Below are 18,334 nucleotides of genomic sequence, written 5' to 3'. Positions count from 1 at the left end.
TATACAATTTCACAACCATGCTAAGCAGGGTCCCCTGCTAAATTGCTGCCTTGTGAAAAGGGCTTTAGAAGGCAAACCCCGGCTTAGAAAGTGCTAAGCATGCGGTATTTTATAACCATTTCGATGGACGGTAACATTCACAACATATTCTTCAAACCATCACTCTGTTCCTCACAGGCATGCAACTTTTCAGCCGGTCAGCTGGTTTCCACTTTTTCTTTTCAAAACAGTGCCATAAAAAAAACTGAAAAACACTACAAAAGTTAAGTGTGATCGGCCATTGCCTCTATTGTTTTTTTCAATTAGAAAGTTGCATGTCTGTCATCTATTATAACTTATCTCTACCATCAGAGTTGATTAATTTGTGCTCAACTATTGGAATGAACAACAATAAACTGATCATGTTCTTGAAGAATTTGTGGTCTCAGGTTGTTGATGTTTTTTAGTTTAGAGAAAGAAATCTGACTCTTGTCAAAGTTTCAAAGATATGTCACACCAAATGGTATATAGCACTAACGTTTCAAACAATGTTTATTGTTTATGTTTTGTTGACAATCGTAAAAGTACGTAAATTTGAAGGGGTTGAAAAGTTAACCCAATCGATTTTAATAAGGAATCAATTCATTATTACATTTAAAATTAAATCTTTGAGATTTGATTTTTAAAATGCTTGGGATTTATTTTCAAATATATGGATCCAGTTTCTAATCACAACACAATCCTTTTGATAAACTTTTAAATCCCTCGCATTTAAGTTGTAAATTCATTCAGCATTAATAATTATTTCGTTTCTACAACTTTTCACAGCCACAGCGAGCATACAAAACAGATCTTTAGTTCATACAGATTTGGTCTTATTTGGTCCAAAAACTTTGCACAAATGGATTGTATTAACTAAATATACAAAATCTCAACATAAATTATATACATTCTGACAATATTTACAGAAAACGACTCGCATTGCAAATTAAAAATGCTATGTAAAAATGTACACAATTCGACGTGATCCTATAGCACTGAAAAATAACTCGTGTACAACCAAAGTGTTCTAAATAGCATACACTGCTGTTGGTTGCCTTTAAGATGCCAACAAAAGTTATGTCACTTTCATCCCAGACAGATACTGTACATCAATACGATACAACGTACGAAGTCAAGGCTCTCTACACGAACATGGCGGATCCATGCGCAATTTTTGCTGCACTTTTTGACTTGCCATCCTTAAAAAGTTTTTCTGATTTTTGTTATAAGGATTCCCTTTTTTATTAATCGATTCAGAAAACGAAATTCTCCCATTGAAAAGCACTTGGACAGTGGCAATTTAATGTACAGAAGAAAAAAAATGCGATCCGTGTAAAATCGTTTTGTTATAAACCATTACATACATCACAGGTCGTTCAAAATGGAGGTACTTCATAAAATGTGCAGCAGATGGAGGACTTTCGTTGCGGTCGAATTGCTTATAAGTCCAAGTCTAATTTCAGGTGCTTGTTCGATCGCCATGTCTTATATTTCTCAAAGTCGAAGTATGTTTCAATCATTTCCACACCTATTCAAAATAAAAAGAGAAAATAGAATAAGTTATTGCAAACTGGTTACCCACCAGAAGGACCTCTGCTAGAAATGCAAAAACTAGTTTTTTTGATGGCCTGACAATTTGCCCCTTCCATTAGCCGGGGTCGAAACGTCAAGCCTTTGATTTTGTTTTGCCTTTAAAAACATAATTTGTCAGGAGAAGTATAGCTGTATACAGTTGCTTTGAAACAAATTTCTTGTAAATTCAAAATATTTCTTTTGAAATATCATTGAACCGTCTTGGTAATGTCAAATTTCTCTATCCTAAATTTTAAAAAAATGAAGTAATCCTATCGTAAATTAATAATTCTTGGGTTTTGTTTACCTCTAAAATCTGATGCAACTTGCTCCTTTATTGAATGATTAATTACTCAAAATAATTATTGGCATAAAACCTTACTTGGTGACGAGTAATGGGGAGAGGTTGATGGTAGAAAACATTGTGAGAAACGGCTCCCTCTGAAGTGCCATAGTTTTAGAGAAAGACGTAATTTTCCACGAATTTGATTGCGAGACCTCGGGTTTAGAACTTGAGGTCTCGAAATCAACCATCTAAACGCACACAAATTCGTGTGACAAGGGTGTTTCTTCTTTCATTATTATCTCGCAAGTTCGATGACCGATTGAGCTCAAATTTTCACAGGTTTGTTATTTTATGCTTATGTTGAGATACACCAACTGTGAAGGCTAGTCTTTGACAATTACCAATAGTGTCCACTGCCTTTAAAAGATTTAAGTATACATACCTGCAGGCGATAGTTCGAGGGGTGCCTCAAATCGAACAATATTTGGTTTCATGATTCCTTGAAGATGAGTAAAGAGCTGGAAGGTGCAAAAATAAGAAAAGTACAATATTTATTTCATGCTGTGATAAGGCAACATTTTTAGAATGGGTCAAATCATGTGGCAGTGAAATGCATTTTAAATAACTCATTTGTCAGGTTTGTTATGTTGTTTTGTATAGGTTACCAAGCATGCAAGTAAAACTAATTGAAATACTCGGTAAACCTTGACCTTTCCCATTCAGCAAACTTCATCATGGGTAGAGACTTTTGTTGCCACACAATGGTGGATTGGAATTCAAATGTAAATGAGGTAATATACAAAATCGGGTGAGTTGTGGCTGTAGCACTGTGAATCTCTTTCGAGTAATAGTGGTTCTGAAAAGAACGGTGGTTGACAGCTCAACGTTTTGATCAGTATGCCCTGATCATCTTCAGATTTTCAATCAGTTAGGCCTATGCTCTGAAGATGATCAGAGCATACTGATCGAAACGTTGATTTACAACTGGGTTTTCTCGGAACCACCACCACTCTTTGCAGAGTTGTACACATAGTGCTACCTCAAAACCTCACATGATTACACTCCGTACCATTCAAAGTTTCCAATCCTACGTAATACACAAAGTAATAGGAGACTTTCCAACGCTAGGTGGCAGCAGACATACCGGGTAAATTTCCATTGTTTACGTAGTTCTGAACATGCGCATAATTCTGAGAACAATGGATTTACCCGGTAAGTCTGCTGCCCTCTATCGTCCCAGAAAGTCTCCCATTGCTAGATTTACAAACCTGTTCCCCTTTCTCGTTTCCAAGCATGTTACACCCCATCACGTGTATGAAAGACTTTGCAGGTTCTCTCTTTGACATGAGCTTGCCCATTTCCTTGAAGAACCTTTGAGAGTGAATAGTGAAAAGAAATTTTTCAAAATGCACTGTAGAAAAAAAAAGCTATAGTCGAGGTTACTGCAAAAAATCAAGTCTGTTTCTGTTTCGACTGATGTTAATATTCGTCATTGAAATTCAATTACTAGTTGTCTTAGTCATATTATCATGGCCCAATTTTAAGTAAATGTTGCTTACAAATTAGTTTCTGTCCTTTGATGTTAAAATAAATCTTGGCATACCTGACTTGATCCTGTTCTCTTTCTTTCTTCAACTTTGCGACAGTAACGACTTTTCCTCTTCGAATGTACAGGAAGCCAGGACCTCCCTGAAACCAGGCATACATTTGAGGATTGTATTGAAAGTTAAAGGGAAGGTACACGTTTGGTAATTACTCAAAACAAATATTAACTTAAAAACTGACTTGGTAACGAGCATTGGAGAGCTGTTGATAGTAAAACATTGTGGGAAACGACTCCCTCTGAGGTAATGTAGTTTTTGAGAAAGAGGTAATTTCTCACTAAAATAATAAATACTTCTAAGAAGTCTTTTATTCCTATCTGAAAGCACACAAATTCGTCCAACAATGGTGTTTTTTTCTTTCAGCATTTTCTCGCAACTTCGATGACCGATTGACCTAAAATTCTCACAGGCTTGTTATTTTATGCACATGATGGGATACACCAAGTGAGAAGACTGGTCTTTGACAATCACCAAACGTGTTTCTTCCCTGTAACCGAGCATAATAGTCAAAACTATGTACAAAGTTAACAAATCATGAAGTAAAAATATTGTACAAAGAAAATACCATACCCTCAAAATATTGTACAAAATCAGCAAACCAAACAACTAAAACATGGTACAAGTTAATCGAGCGTAACGCAAAAAATATTGTACAAAGTTAACCAAGCATGACGTCAAAATATTGTACAACATTAACCAAGCATTACACCAAGATATCGTACAAAACGCCAAAATGTTTACTTGTTACTTTTTATTTCTGAAAACAAATAATTACCTGGCAATAAATGCAGATCGATCTAGCTTTACTCCCCGGTTTGAAAGCCTCGAGATTAACTTGAATATTTTCTGTGGATAGGTGAACAACATGAATGAATGAATAAATTAAAATGTCAAAAGATATTTATACAAATATTTCAAAACACATTTTGATCACAGTTTTAGCAGACAATCCGTACTATTACTTGATGCACAATCATTTGTCGAATTAGTAATAATTGATGTTTTATAAACTTGAATTCTTACCTAGCAAATTATCAAACGTATCCTTGTTGAAATCCTGGGGGAAAATGAGAAAATTAAATTGTCATTAATATACATGTATATTGACATTTGTAATATTCTATCATTATTATTTCTTGATTAACAATTATATGAATGACGTGAAGAAATTGGACAAACAAAATTGTGAAAAGGTTTCTAAAAACAACAACAATGTGTTTAGTTTCATAATGATACTTACAAATCCAGAAGAGTTCATTTTAGTCATTGTTTATTAAAATACAAGAATCAACTTACATAGTGAAATATAAGAACATTGTCTTTCACGACCTTCGTCAACAAATCACCTTTCGGCACCTTTGACGAAACCAACTGCATCAGAGAAAAAAGAGAGTACATGTAAACGCTAAAGTGTCCCATTGACGTTGCACATAAACAGTAGTTAAATAGTTAGAAACATTTTGATTACAAATTCACAGTTTTGATGTTGTTTTCCTTGTATGAGATACCGCCTATAACATCACAATGCCACGGACGGCTATTTCATGGTGAGGGCTACATTAAAAGGCAGTGGACACTATTGGTAATTACTCAAAATAATTATTAGCATAACACCTTTCTTGGTGACGAGTAATGGGGAGAGGTTGATGGTAGAAAATACATCGCCACTTACTCCTGGGGCTACCCCCTTCACAGCCGGCCTGTAAAGATGTAGGCATGGGTATCATTCACTAGGAGCCACCTACTCCAGGGGCTGAAACAGGGTTACTCCCTTTACAGTCTGTAAGGATGTAGGCATGGGTATCATCCACTAGGAGCCATCTACTCCTGGGGCTGAAACAGGGTTACCCCCTTCACAGTCCGTAAGGATGTAGGCATGGGTATCATCCACTAGGAGCCATCTACTCCTGGGGCTGAAACAGGGTTACTCCCTTCACAGTCTGTAAGGATGTAGGCATGGGTATCATCCACTAGGAGCCATCTACTCATGGGGCTGAAACAGGGTTACTCCCTTCACAGTCTGTAAGGATGTAGGCATGGGTATCATCCACTAGGAGCCACCTACTCCTGGGGCTGAAACAGGGTTACTCCCTTCACAGTCTGTAAGGATGTAGGCATGGGTATCATCCACTAGAAGCCACCTACTCCTGGGGCTGAAACAGGGTTACCCCCTTCACAGCCGGCCTGTAAGGATGTAGGCATGGGTATCATCCATTATAGGAACCTGGTTGGTAGAGCAGAATGCACTACCTTCCGAACAAGTGCCTTCCACAAGGGTTTAGTGTCATGACTGGGATTCGAACCCACACTCTGCTGCTGACAACACCAGAGCTTGGGTCCTGTGACAAGTTTTTTTACATTATTGACTTGAACTCACCACAATTCTGGGCCCAACGAATTCACTTCCACAAATAGCTTTCTCTAACTGTTGTTCAGCGTACCATTTCAATTCCGTGATTTCGTCTTGGAATGCAATGAAATCCTCCTTGGTCTGTTGCCCTGTCATGACAGAAATGAAAATATATTTGGTTAAAAACTGCTGAATGTTTTAACAAAACTTTGCAATTCCTAGGCATTTTGTTAAATGCAGTAATATACTTTTGGTAGTTGTCAACTTTAACCACTATCCTCACTTGGTGTATCCCATCGTATGCATAAAATAACAAATCTGTGAAAATCTGGGAAAGTAAGAAAATAAGAAAAGAGAAAACACATTTTACACGCTGTTTTCAGATTTATGAGAAAGGCTTGTCATTAGAAGCCTTTTCCCATGTTCAAATTTTGAGGTGAAAATTACCCCTTTCTCTAAAACTACACAATTTGTTTAAACTATTACCAAGTTTTTTTTTTATTAACTTGTAGAGAAATTTCCAAAAGTGTACCCTGCCTTTCAAAAAAAAAAACCTAGACCAATACATGTATACCGGTCTGTATTTAGTTTGACAACCTTTTAATTACACAATCAAAAAATGTGGGTCAAATAATGACTAGTAATTTCTTACCAACTCCAACAATCTGTTTTTTAACGTTAGTCTTAGTTGGTGTTTTTTCGAGCCATTCCTTGGTGGCCTTACACGGATCAGGCTCGCAATTATCTGCAAAATACCAAACAAAATAATTCATGGTTAGTTGTATTTCTGTTGAAGGTTTCCTGTTAATTTCGGTCGCTATAAGTTTTGCTGGTTAAGTCATCTTAGTTTGGGTTCGAATCCCGCCCGTAACACCTGTGTCCTTGAGCGAGATACTTTTTACTGTAGTTGCTCTTCTTCACCAGGGATATTAAATGTGTATATGCGAGAGTAGAGGTTGATATTGTGTTTGAAAAAGCCTTCGGAGCACCATGGTAGTGAGCTGAGAAAGGAACGTTATTGGCCTAATGACAAGGACACTCATGTAAAGCACATTGAGACGGTTGTTGTGAAATGCGTTTTAAATAAGAATTGTTGTATTGTTGTAATCAGCCCTTGTTCAATTCTTTTGGTTTTAGTACCATGTGTTGGCTCCTCTCTATTGCCGGTGAATTTCGGTATCTTGTTAAAGTTCTTGTGATTTTAGTACCATATGTTGGCTCCTCTCTGTTGTCGGTGAATTTCGGTTTCTTGTTAAAGTTCTTGTGGTTTTAAACTCTTATGTCGGCTCTTCTATTGCCGGTGAGTTTCGGTACTACACGTTGTTAAATTCTAGTGGTTTTAGTACCATGTGTTGGCTGCTCTATTGCCGGTTAAATTCTAGTGGTTTAAGTACCATGTGTTGGCTGTTCTATTGCCGGCTAAATTCTAGTGGTTTAAGTACCATGTGTTGGCTGTTCTATTGCCGGCTAAATTCTAGTGGTTTTAGTACCATGTGTTGGCTGTTCTATTGCCGGTTAAATTCTAGTGATTTTAGTACCATGTGCTGGCTGTTCTATTTGTCGGTTAAATTCTAGTGGTTTTAGTACCATGTGTTGGCTGCTCTATTGCCGGTTTAATTCTAGTGATTTTAGTACCATGTGCTGGCTGTTCTATTGTCGGTTAAATTCTAGTGGTTTTAGTACCATGTGTTGGCTGTTCTATTGCCGGTTAAATTCTAGTGGTTTTAGTACCATGTGTTGGCTGTTCTATTGCCGGTTAAATTCTAGTGGTTTTAGTACCATGTGTTGGCTGTTCTATTGCCGGTTAAATTCTAGTGGTTTTAGTACCATGTGTTGGCTGCTCTATTGCCGGTTTAATTCTAGTGATTTTAGTACCATGTGCTGGCTGTTCTATTGTCGGTTAAATTCTAGTGGTTTTAGTACCATGTGTTGGCTGCTCTATTGCCGGTTTAATTCTAGTGATTTTAGTACCATGTGCTGGCTGTTCTATTGCCGGTTTAATTCTAGTGATTTTAAGTACCTTGTGCTGGCCCTTCTATTGCCGGTGCTTCTTCGGGTACAGGGGTTACCTCGGCTATCGTTTCCATTACAGCGGCTTCTGTGACCTCCTTCTTTTGAGACGAGTGACGTCGGTAAATCCTAAAGAAAAAGATTGTGAACATATATAGACCAAATTTATCACCCGTGTTTCCCCCTCAAAACCAGAAATAATAAAAACGATATTACACAACAGTCGCCACCCAGCATTCTCCTGAAGACGATCAGAGCATCTGATCGAAACGTTGGGTCGTCAACCACCGGTCTTTTCAGAACCAACGCTACAAAAGAGATTTACACATGGTGCGACCGCAAATCTCAAATCTCCGTGCAAAGTTTCAAATCAGACTTCATTATTGATGATGTATGTGTTAGGTGTTTTTAAACACTTAAAAGTCGCCATGTTGTTCCACTCACCGTTGTATTTTAATCGCCATTTCAGTCTCTTTTCTTCTTAGGGCTCTCTCTTGGTAGCCACGAAACACACTGCAAAGATAAACCTCCAGATTACTCAGATTTCTACTCATAATTTTTTCATAAAATCAGACAACCTTCTTCGTGTTGTAGAGAGTCTCCTTCTAGTTTGATTATGTCCACTGATTGCAAAGAATCACTTTGTACGTCCAAGGTTTTGGTATCTCCAATTTAGCCGCACTTAATGCACAAAAGGCCATAGCAATCACCTAAATTGTTAATTTCCTTTTACATGATGAACTTATTGTCCAAGTGGCAGTTATCGATGCTTTCCATTGTTACCATTCTGGATTGACTTTCACCTTTTGCAGATGAGAGTGAAAATAATGTTGTCATCGAATACATTTCGCAGGTTGACCACACTCTATTATTCGTTGCCTCTTTGAAGTATCAGAAAATCTAATATTCTTGATGCAATTATTACATCTGCTAAAAAAAATAAAACAATCATAATGTGTCCTCTGCAGTTACCTCTGTATTTTAACCGATGCATGGCTTAGCATCAGCTCATCAGCATTAGCATCGTCATCATTTACTCCGTTTTCTATTGGTGGGTCGGGTACCACCACGTGACTCGCATCACCGTTCTGCTCAAGTGGTTGCTTTTCTAAAGTGGATACAATAGTGAAATATACAGTTTTAGAAAATGTACTCGCGGCAATGACAATGTCAAACTAAATACATGTAGAAAAAAGTGACCAGGAACAGATTTGATGGCTCCTTTCCGGGTACTACACAAGTATTCCATAAAAAATAGACGTGTTTGTCTGATTGAAGGCAATGATTACAAAAATAAACTGCATGGGTCTTCGTAGCAACAACTACTTCATTTCCAATAACTTTGAAGAACACCCCCATACATTCCATGTCTTGTAATTCAATAATTTTTATAAACCAACCTTTTTCATTTGAAATTTCTTGATGAACAACCTCTCCATTGTTTACTCCTTTTTCTTCGTCTTGTCTGTCTCCAGCAGTCTGAAGAGACCTCTTCTCTTCTGACCGTTTCCCCGCATCCTGAAAAGCATTGGCTACACTGTTTCATAGATAGATAGATGGATAAAATGTTTTTTAAAACTGCCCTCGTAGATACAAAGGCTTAGTTACAACAACTTCACATGCAAAACATATTACAAATTGAAATAAAAAAAAAAGGTGGTCGAAAAATGGGCCACTAAACCAGAATTTTACATTTAAAAACTGTTCACATATACATGTACAAGAGCAAAGTCACCACTACACCAATATGGTAAGTTGGTTCATGAATAGTTACACACAAATCCAGGCATATTCTTCCTACTTTAGTCTGTTTTCCGGGTTTTTTGCTTGCCCTGGATAAATCAGATTTGTTTATTCAAAAGGCCCGAACTAAACAGTCTACTAAAGCCTACACCCACAATGCTGTAGGTCAGCCCAGTTGTACTCAATCCAATGTTTGTACCCTTTTTCCAAGGACGAAATATCATAAATAAAATAAATAAAAGTGTATTTATATTGCGGCCATTCCATAAAATGTACACAAGCGCATAACAAAATAATTATAAAAATATTAAAAATTTACACCAGGAAAACATACAGCAATCCATACAAATAAAAATACAAGAACCTTACAGGACTATCCAAAGAGTAAAATTGCAAAACATTAAGACAGTAAACCCAAATCAATTAGTAAAGGAACAATGTAATTTTATGCACAATCAGTATGCCTGAAAATCACAAGTTGTGTACTTACTTGACCGCGTTGGTAACCTTCCTTGCTGTCTCCTGTTTCTTCTTGGAAGAACCTGATCCCATGATTACTGTTTATCCTATTGCTGTCCTTGTCTTACATAGTCATCTTCTCATTCCTTTGAAATCGTTGCTACTAAGCTAAGTAAGAGTCCTTGCTCACATACGATCTTAGGTTCTTGACCTTTTCTCAAACTTCAGGAGAAAGTCTTGAATAATATGGTTTGGAGCAGTTTCAGCAAACTGTTAATCCCTTTCTCACTAAAGTTGGCGAACTTTGAAGTTATACGTTTATAGACAACCTCATCACCAATGTATAATAAAGATGTCTAGCCGCAACACTTGCTTCAGATGGGTCTGTTACTTGCGAGATATATCTCATTAAATCCCAAAAGGGATGATCCGATTGTAGAACCTTGTATTCACCACACGGCACAGTGAAGCGTCCAGGCGAAGATGATCCGAGTTGTCTTCAATGGAAGAAAGGATAAACAAGCCGCACTATGCAACAAGAAAGCCTCAAAACTTAATCCCGTTAACTGATGTAAAAAGTGTGATCTTATTCTCCAAAATGGTGTCGTTACCGTCGCATGACCAAAATCGCGAACGGAAACTTGTTGAATGTGAAAGTCTTATGTCAACACGTGAACGTCATATTGGCACTATACATTATACAAATGTTTCACTTACTAGTCACCACTTCGATTTTCATGGAACTTGAGTAAAAAACAACCTTGTGAAGCTCAATGAACTATGGTAGCAACAGCAACACCCATAAGCTCCAGTCCGTGTTTTACAATGGTAACAACTCCACAGGTTTGGCGATAGAAGATAGCACCATTATTCGATGAACTCCTCAATCTTCGTAAACGTTTGCTTTTGCACGTAAAGACGTATATCGATTGTTTTAATGTTATTAAGTCTGTGGGTCTGACCGGTGGTGAGACGTTGCCATGCAGTGTGTTGTCCGTAACCGTTCAGCGGGTTAATGATTTTTATTCTCTATTAAGTGCGTAGCTGCTATTCATAGCGAAGGCTCTTCAGGAATCGACCTAGTGGATTTAAGTATAGGCCCTTTTGTTGATGTCAGTGCTCACTCGGGTGATAATTGGTATGAATGGGAAAAATGGATTACGCAATATAATAGGGCTGTAGACTTTGCTGCGTACACTTCGAGAGAAAAGGACAAAGCTGTGACCTTGCTGCAGGGGGAAATGCATAGGCCTTGTATTCCTTACTCTATGATACAGGCAACTCAAATAAAGTTACATTTTTAAACTTTACATGGTGAGGGTATAATCCAGGTTATGTTTGCGGTAGCATGTACCATGTGTAAATCTCATTTGAGCCATCCAACTGCCAGTTAATCTCAGTAATTAAAAGCACTGGACACTGTAGGACTATTGGTAATCACTAAAAATAAATAGCATAAAAACTCATTTGGTAACGAACAATGTCCTTGCCCTTTTAGTAAGCGTCTGAAGCGCAAAAAGTCATACAACGAGGGTGTTTTTTTCTATCATCATTCTCTTGCAAATGCCATGACCAAATTGAGCCCAATTTCTCACCAAAAATGTAATACTGCAATGCACTTTGTAAGGAAGTAAAGTAATGTTGGCAGGGGTTTTGCGTGAAACTTTGGGAAATTTAAATATAATTTTGGTAGACATGTTTTGTATTACCAGGTAGGGAAAAGGTACATTTCTGTGCTCTTAAAAAAGTGTTTGTTTGTACTCTGCAAAGTTGTAAAATGTTTATTTCAAAAAGACACACACAAAATAATTCATGGTCAACAGGTTGTTTTAAGATAAAAAATACTTTATTTTATTTGGACAATAATGTCTTTTTCTGACGAAGACAGAACAAATTCGAACATTAAAAAAAGTATTGTTTTCTACATGCGATAATAAGAAAAAATATGGTATTAAAGTGGATTTCAGGGATCTGACAGTAATTAAAGGAATGTAATTGTCCCAATGACCAGGGCACTAATGTAAAGCGCATTTTTATGGCTTTGTGAAATGTGCTATAAATAAGAACTAGTTATTAACTAGTTATTAAACTTCCATGACACCTCTGAAGGCGTTTTCTCTATAAATAAGAACTAGTTATTAACTAGTTATTAAACTTCCATGACACCTCTGAAGGCGTTTTCTCTCTAAATAGAGCTTGGAGTTCGATTCCGAGAAGTATTTTAACCAGACTAGGAGGTTTCTCAGGACTTCGACAACTATAATGAAGGATTTGAGTCATTGCATGGTGAGGTATCAATATATTTTGTTTGCGGTAACACCTTGTGTGTATCTATTTGCTAGGCAGAGTTTGTTCTTAGAGAACTGTCTTGCTTAATTCTACTACTGCCGAGTAGATGTTCGGGGGTTCAGGAGACATCTCAGTTCTGAAAAGAACTGTCCTGCTTTTTAACTATTACCCGGGCGGATGGTATAGAAAATAGGCTGGGGACTACTACTTTAGCTTATAGGATTGTGAAGTCTTTGTTAGAGCCTGGTCAGCTACATTAACATCTCTGATGAAGTATGTCCTCTCAAATGAAGCGTTTTTTTGGAGTAAACTCAGATGTACTTAAAACAGATAAGGAGGTTTCTTAAGATTTATACAACTATCATAAAGTCTTTTTCAAAGTCCCGTCAGCTTGCGTCTAGAGCTACATTAACCGATGCTAATGAGTCTACAGCCCATGTAGGGTAATCCCCAGCGGGATAAACGACTTTCATGAAGTCTTTGATGAAGTCTGGGTAGCGATCATCTAAGATGGCTTGTCGTATATCTCTCATAAGATCCATCTGGAGGAAAGACAGAAAGAGGATGTCATTAATTTGGATGATTTTGCACCGGAGATACGGTTTGATGGCCCAATCTCAAAATACACATTGGCAACCTGGACAGAGAGACCTTTGAAGTTTTAAATTTACATTACATTTGGTATATAATGTCAGTTGAACTGTAAACAAACTTTTTGGAATTCAGTAAATTTTCAATTGAATAACAACAATACACTGTAAAATCTTGAATAGAAACAAATTATGAACAAATGTTGACATTGAGTCTGATAGATACCATTATATTTTGTTGAGTAATGTTCACTTAATACCCATAAAGACAGATGAGATAAATCCTCTCTGAATGTCTTTCTTATTGCTCTTAATTTTTGGTCTCAGTTGGATTCTGGTCTTCTACGCAAATTTCTGATCCAGTGAACATTTTTAGTTACAAGCCCTGTGGTCTTTGAATATTTCTCCCAAATTCAAGCTATTTTACATCAGCGCCATTATAAGGAAATCCCACTTCACTATAGAGGGGGCTATACCATTCAACCATGCAAAGATGAATATTCTTCTGGTTATTACACACCTGGAATTTGATGTTGTGTACACTGATGATCTGGCATGCCACGGTCTCTTTTCCAGCGATGGAGTGGAGGTAAGCTCTGGTGTAGTTCAAGCAGGTAGAACAACGACAATTCTCATCAATTGGTCGGAAGTCTTTGGCATATTGCTTATTCTGTAATTGGAGCTGACCAGATCTTACAAGGGCTGAACCAAATCTCTAGGATGGGGTGGAAGGGAGATAGAAAGAAAGTGGGAATGTGTGAACCAGGAACTTTGTTCCAAGCTTGTTGCTGTTGTTGTTTATTTGCCTTGGCTTAGGTCAGGAACTATGAGGCTTCTTTGCTAAGAACTACATACACCAAGATAATAGAGGACGCTAACACAGTGAACACGGCTTATATTTGTTTTGCTATGTGTCAAAATTTTTAACCTGTTTTATTCATTTTGAGACGTTTTATTTCAAAATAGATTGAATATATATCTATACTAACTCCACCTTATTCAACATAGGACTGTATTTAGTGAATGGTTTTGCTCCTGTCGATGGATGTAGTCAGATTTTGCTTTGACCCCCCGATGTCACCTGAAAGTTATGCACTGATAACTGCTGTTGAATTTTGTTTGAAACCATTTTGTTTCATCTGCTGGATATATGAAACTTTGTGATTTGTGATCTTCACCTCTGAGGATATTGTCAGAGCCTCAAGAGAAACCAGAAGTTATGTTTCAAAAGTCACAGAATTTCTAGTAAATTTTATTTTATAACTAGCTGAAATACTTACAGCTGTTCTTGTGGGGTACACACAGTCATACATATCCACTCCTAATGCACAGCACACAACTAAATCAACAGCATATCTAAAAAGAAAAATAGCACAAAATTAAGTACTCATAAGACAAGTGAGATAAATTTGTTCTTGCATGTCTTCAAACTTGTTCAAATAAAAACAGACTCTGTCAGGATATTTTGTTTCTTATTTTGATTCTGGTATTGTCAAAAGAATTCTGGTTAGCAAACATTTTGACTGAGTAACAAGCCTTTGAATCTTGATTTTTTTTTATTCTCTTAAAAGTATTGCTAGTGTCCTGGAGAGGGTGGGTTGCAAATTCTATTTGTGATCTGTGCTTGTGCTGTCAATATTGTGCTTATAAGATGGTGATATTGTCAGTTTGTCCGGAGAGAGATGGGATGCTTCATCCCTCTTATACTATAAACTCTTATACTGCCAGCTATAAGGTATAGCTGGCATTGCTTCTCTCTGGGACCCATGGGTTGTCTTGTTAAATCCCCCCCCCCTGCTAAATTCGAGCCCTCAGCCACTTCATCCAAGATCGTGATCAATCAAGTCAGGTCTTATTGTATCTTATGAATGTCTTACCCAACTCCCATGCAGTATCGAGGTTTATCTCTCGGCAGTATATCCGTCGACAAAGTCACCATCTTCCAGAAGTGATCTTTCTCTTCTCCACCACTCAACCCTCCGATGGCGTAGCCAGGGGTGTCCCGCTTAACCATTTCTGCAATCGAAAATCATACTTGAAGCTTGGTGGCTTAATTACAATGATGAAAAAGGTACAAAACGACATAAACTTGTGAAGCACTGAACGTTCATACTTGTAAAACCCAAACAGAGAAGACTTCTAAAAAACTGCTAGGCAGCAGTAGAAAAAAGTAATTTTCTTCAGGTTTTATTTCAGATCCTTCAAAATTGGTATTTGTTTTGTTGTTGTTGTTTTCTGTTAAAAGTAAGGGAGCCAGCATCTCAAAAGTCATTCATGCTGAGAACGTTCCTCTTGATACAGGCCTGCAATCCATTGGACTAACAGAACGTTCCGCTAGACTGCATCATTTTGTTAGTAAGTACAGGAGAATCCCTTATCCGATCGGACGTTCCTAACATTCCGACCTTTGAGATGCTCCCTAAATGATGAACATCCTCACCTTTGGCACAGATGGTTCTTAGCTTAGAGTCTAAACCTCCTTGGATGATTGCAAAGAGATTCTGTTCATGGGGGCGTTTCTGAGCAGCGATGCATCTATCTAACCAGCGGATAGACCTGTCAAAGAAATCGACAAAAACTCAAGTTTTCATTTGGATACAATGTTTCAGTTCTTTCAGCAGTGCAGGAGCGTCACGCACAGCACATCATCCCAGTTTAGCTTTTACCAGCTGTAAAGGGATTACTTCATCAAGTAGATGCATCTATCTAACCAGCGGATAGACCTGTCAAAGAAATCGACAAAAACTCAAGTTTTCATTTGGATACAATGTTTCAGTTCTTTCAGTGCAGGAGCGTCACGCACAGCACATCATCCCAGTTTAGCTTTTACCAGCTGTAAAGGGATTACTTCATCAAGTATCAAGTACCAAGATTCTAGTTGTAAGACTGCCATTTTGGAGACAATGGTGTGAATGTCATCATTCTCCCTCAACAGTCGTCCGCTGGCCGAATTGCTAGTTCAAATACCCGAAGACCAAATTCTCTCCAAGTGGTCCAACTGGCGAGTTCAGCTTTGAAAGGCATCCCTATTTTTAAGTGTTCTAGAAAGCAGGAACACTTGGAAAGAATTGTCACGGTATCTGCGGTGCTCGCGATTTTTGGCTGGGTTTTGGCCAGTTGACCTCTGTTTAGGGAGAAAGCTGCTGGTGTACCAGTGAAATGACAAGATGACTGGTTCTGCTCTCAAGTCAAGTAAAAAGTTAAGGTAAGGCCGTATCCGAATTGGCAGGTGTTTTATGACTACCTATACCTAATGCATGATAACTCAGAAGTCAAGCCGTAGCTGTAGCCACCTTGCCTAAAGCTTATTAAGACTTAAGTCAAAAGACTTGAGCTGTTATGATCAAAACCTTTGACCTTTGACATTACCTATACATGGCCTCTTCGACTCTGGGCCCTGTGGTCAAACTGTGGACAACATCATCGAGCTGCATGATGATATCAGCTCCGATGCTAGCCTGGATTTCAACAGACTTCTCAGGGGTCAGCAAAAGTTCTTCCTTTGTGTATGGAGACTGAAACTTGACCCCTTCTTCGGTAATCTCTGCCAGCTTGACGAGCGAGACCATCTGGAATCCTCCACTGTCCTACAAGGGGGAAGAAAGAGAAATGGAAGTTTTATAAGAAGATTTCAGGGAAGATAATAAAAGTCAAGAAGAATGTTATTATTCTAAACTTTAAAAAAAATATGGCGAAACAGTGTCAGTTTTTTTATCCTAGCTGCCACAACTTTTTCACTCATTTTCACAAAAAGAAATATCTTTTTTGATTAAATTTCTTTCATAATGAATGAAAAAGTGGTGGCAGGATACAGAACTTTTGTTTGAATTGCACATACCGTGAGCAATGCTCTTTTCCAGTTCATAAAATTGTGAAGACCTCCAGCTTTTTCCAAAAGTTCTGGACCCTGTTGAACAATAACAATGAATGATAGATAACAATTGATCTAATTAAATTAGATTTGAAATGTTGGGCCATAATATTATTGTGTCACCATCCTCCAACAAAATAATGTAAAGAAGCCCAGGAAAGAGATAGTCTTAAAAAAAAAAAAGGGGGGGGGCCAGGCTCAGGGAAATGGGGGCGGGGGCACCTTGGTCCACCTTGGTCCAGTGGTTAGACTGCAGGACTTGCAAGCATGAAGTTATGTAGTTACGATAAAGTAACCCTCCTGTTACGTTATCACAACATGGGTTCGAATCCTACCATTACCAGGCTACATTCACATCACTTACACACTTTGTAAACTCTTCTTAATTAATATTTTGACTTGTTTGGTATTTTTAATAAAAATGAAACGAATCACGAATGATTGATTGATTGGAAAGCTAACCACTAGTTTCACGAATGACTAGCATTTATTGCCGTCTAGAAAAGGTCATTATAATTACTCAAATTAAAATCACAATTTGTTTGAATTTCTTGATTTGCGCAGTTCATAATCATATCATAGAGTAGACGTTATTTTAAACGAATGTTTCTATACCATAAATAATAGAGATTGGCAATTGGATGGCAGCTTGGTGTTTTTAAAAAATACCCCCTGCTCTTGTGGGAGTTCCCCGAGTTTCGGTTACACGGGAAGATCTTCCAACAAACAAGTAAACAAACAAAGTAAACAAACAAACAAACCGGCCGCATTCCAAGATGATACGTATTTCCAAGTATCAACTGAGCATCAACATTTTCGAGTTGTGACGTCGTTAAACTCTTCATAGTTCCCTGAGTTCCAACAGGCATAAAGACTGGAGTGTCTACTGTGTAATGTGGAAGTTTCAGTTTGCATGTTCTTGCTTTTGTTGTGCTACACTCAGCGAGAACTTTCAGCGAAAGCGCTTGTGGTGTTTTGTTTATGGGGGCTGCCATCTTGGATTTGAGGTTCGAAGTTTGCATTTTGAGTACAGAGTAGGTAAAATATATTCATTATTTTTTAAACATGCTTTTGTATATAAGAGCTCATTATTTTATTATATTGCAGTAAAAAGGACAATTTCAAGCAAATAAATATAACAATAAAGAAATTTTAAGCATATTTTAACGTTATTGTTTAATGATAAATTATTGTTTTAATGGACTACAAATATATGTAACACCCCCTATATAATAGAACATCCCACTTGCTGAAAGATCGCGTTGAGGAAAGAGAAAATGGTTAACGACGATAATCAATTTAAACATACACTTGATGTAAACCGAGGTATGACACACTTTGGGGGTGCGTGGGGTCAAGGGGGGGGGGACCTATTATCTAATTATTTATGTCTGCACTTCGATTGCAATGAAGGAGATCACAGGGCAAGATTTTCCCCCTTTTTTAATGGAAGACTCCCGGCCACTCGACTAAATGATGCAGAAGCAGTTGCAGCGGGAGCAGATTTTCAGAATTTCTCGTGTTTAGTTTTGACTTTAC

The 18,334-nt window shown here is 37.7% G+C and overlaps 2 protein-coding genes across 3 annotated transcripts; both read right to left on the bottom strand.

Moving 5' to 3' along the window:
• Positions 1-289: 289 nt before the first annotated feature.
• LOC117303079 (NMDA receptor synaptonuclear signaling and neuronal migration factor-like) lies at positions 290-11,107 on the bottom strand. Its single transcript, XM_033787150.1, has 14 exons — positions 10,077-11,107; positions 9,244-9,380; positions 8,816-8,951; positions 8,288-8,356; positions 7,854-7,972; positions 6,486-6,578; positions 5,861-5,982; positions 4,780-4,854; positions 4,507-4,540; positions 4,259-4,329; positions 3,483-3,568; positions 3,148-3,250; positions 2,322-2,397; positions 290-1,549 (listed from the first exon to the last, which is right to left on the bottom strand). Exons 1-14 carry the CDS (start codon positions 10,136-10,138, stop codon positions 1,461-1,463), a joined length of 1,272 nt encoding a protein of 423 aa, XP_033643041.1. The 5' UTR covers positions 10,139-11,107; the 3' UTR covers positions 290-1,460.
• Positions 11,108-12,491: 1,384 nt separating this feature from the next.
• LOC117303225 (queuine tRNA-ribosyltransferase catalytic subunit 1-like) lies at positions 12,492-17,817 on the bottom strand. 2 transcript variants are annotated; one of them, XM_033787369.1, is made up of 8 exons: positions 17,557-17,817; positions 16,763-16,831; positions 16,294-16,511; positions 15,365-15,480; positions 14,802-14,940; positions 14,205-14,280; positions 13,445-13,639; positions 12,492-12,876 (listed from the first exon to the last, which is right to left on the bottom strand). In XM_033787369.1, exons 1-8 carry the CDS (start codon positions 17,815-17,817, stop codon positions 12,721-12,723), a joined length of 1,230 nt encoding a protein of 409 aa, XP_033643260.1. In that variant the 3' UTR covers positions 12,492-12,720. The 2 variants fall into 2 exon arrangements, with proteins under 2 accessions (XP_033643260.1, XP_033643259.1); XM_033787368.1 differs by lacking the exon at positions 16,763-16,831 and having other exon boundaries at positions 17,557-17,815.
• Between the last annotated feature and the right edge of the window lie 517 nt (positions 17,818-18,334).

Source organism: Asterias rubens, chromosome 19, assembly GCF_902459465.1.
Source record: "Asterias rubens chromosome 19, eAstRub1.3, whole genome shotgun sequence".
Lineage (NCBI taxonomy): Eukaryota > Metazoa > Echinodermata > Asteroidea > Forcipulatida > Asteriidae > Asterias > Asterias rubens.
This window is presented reverse-complemented; position numbering and strand designations above follow the sequence as displayed.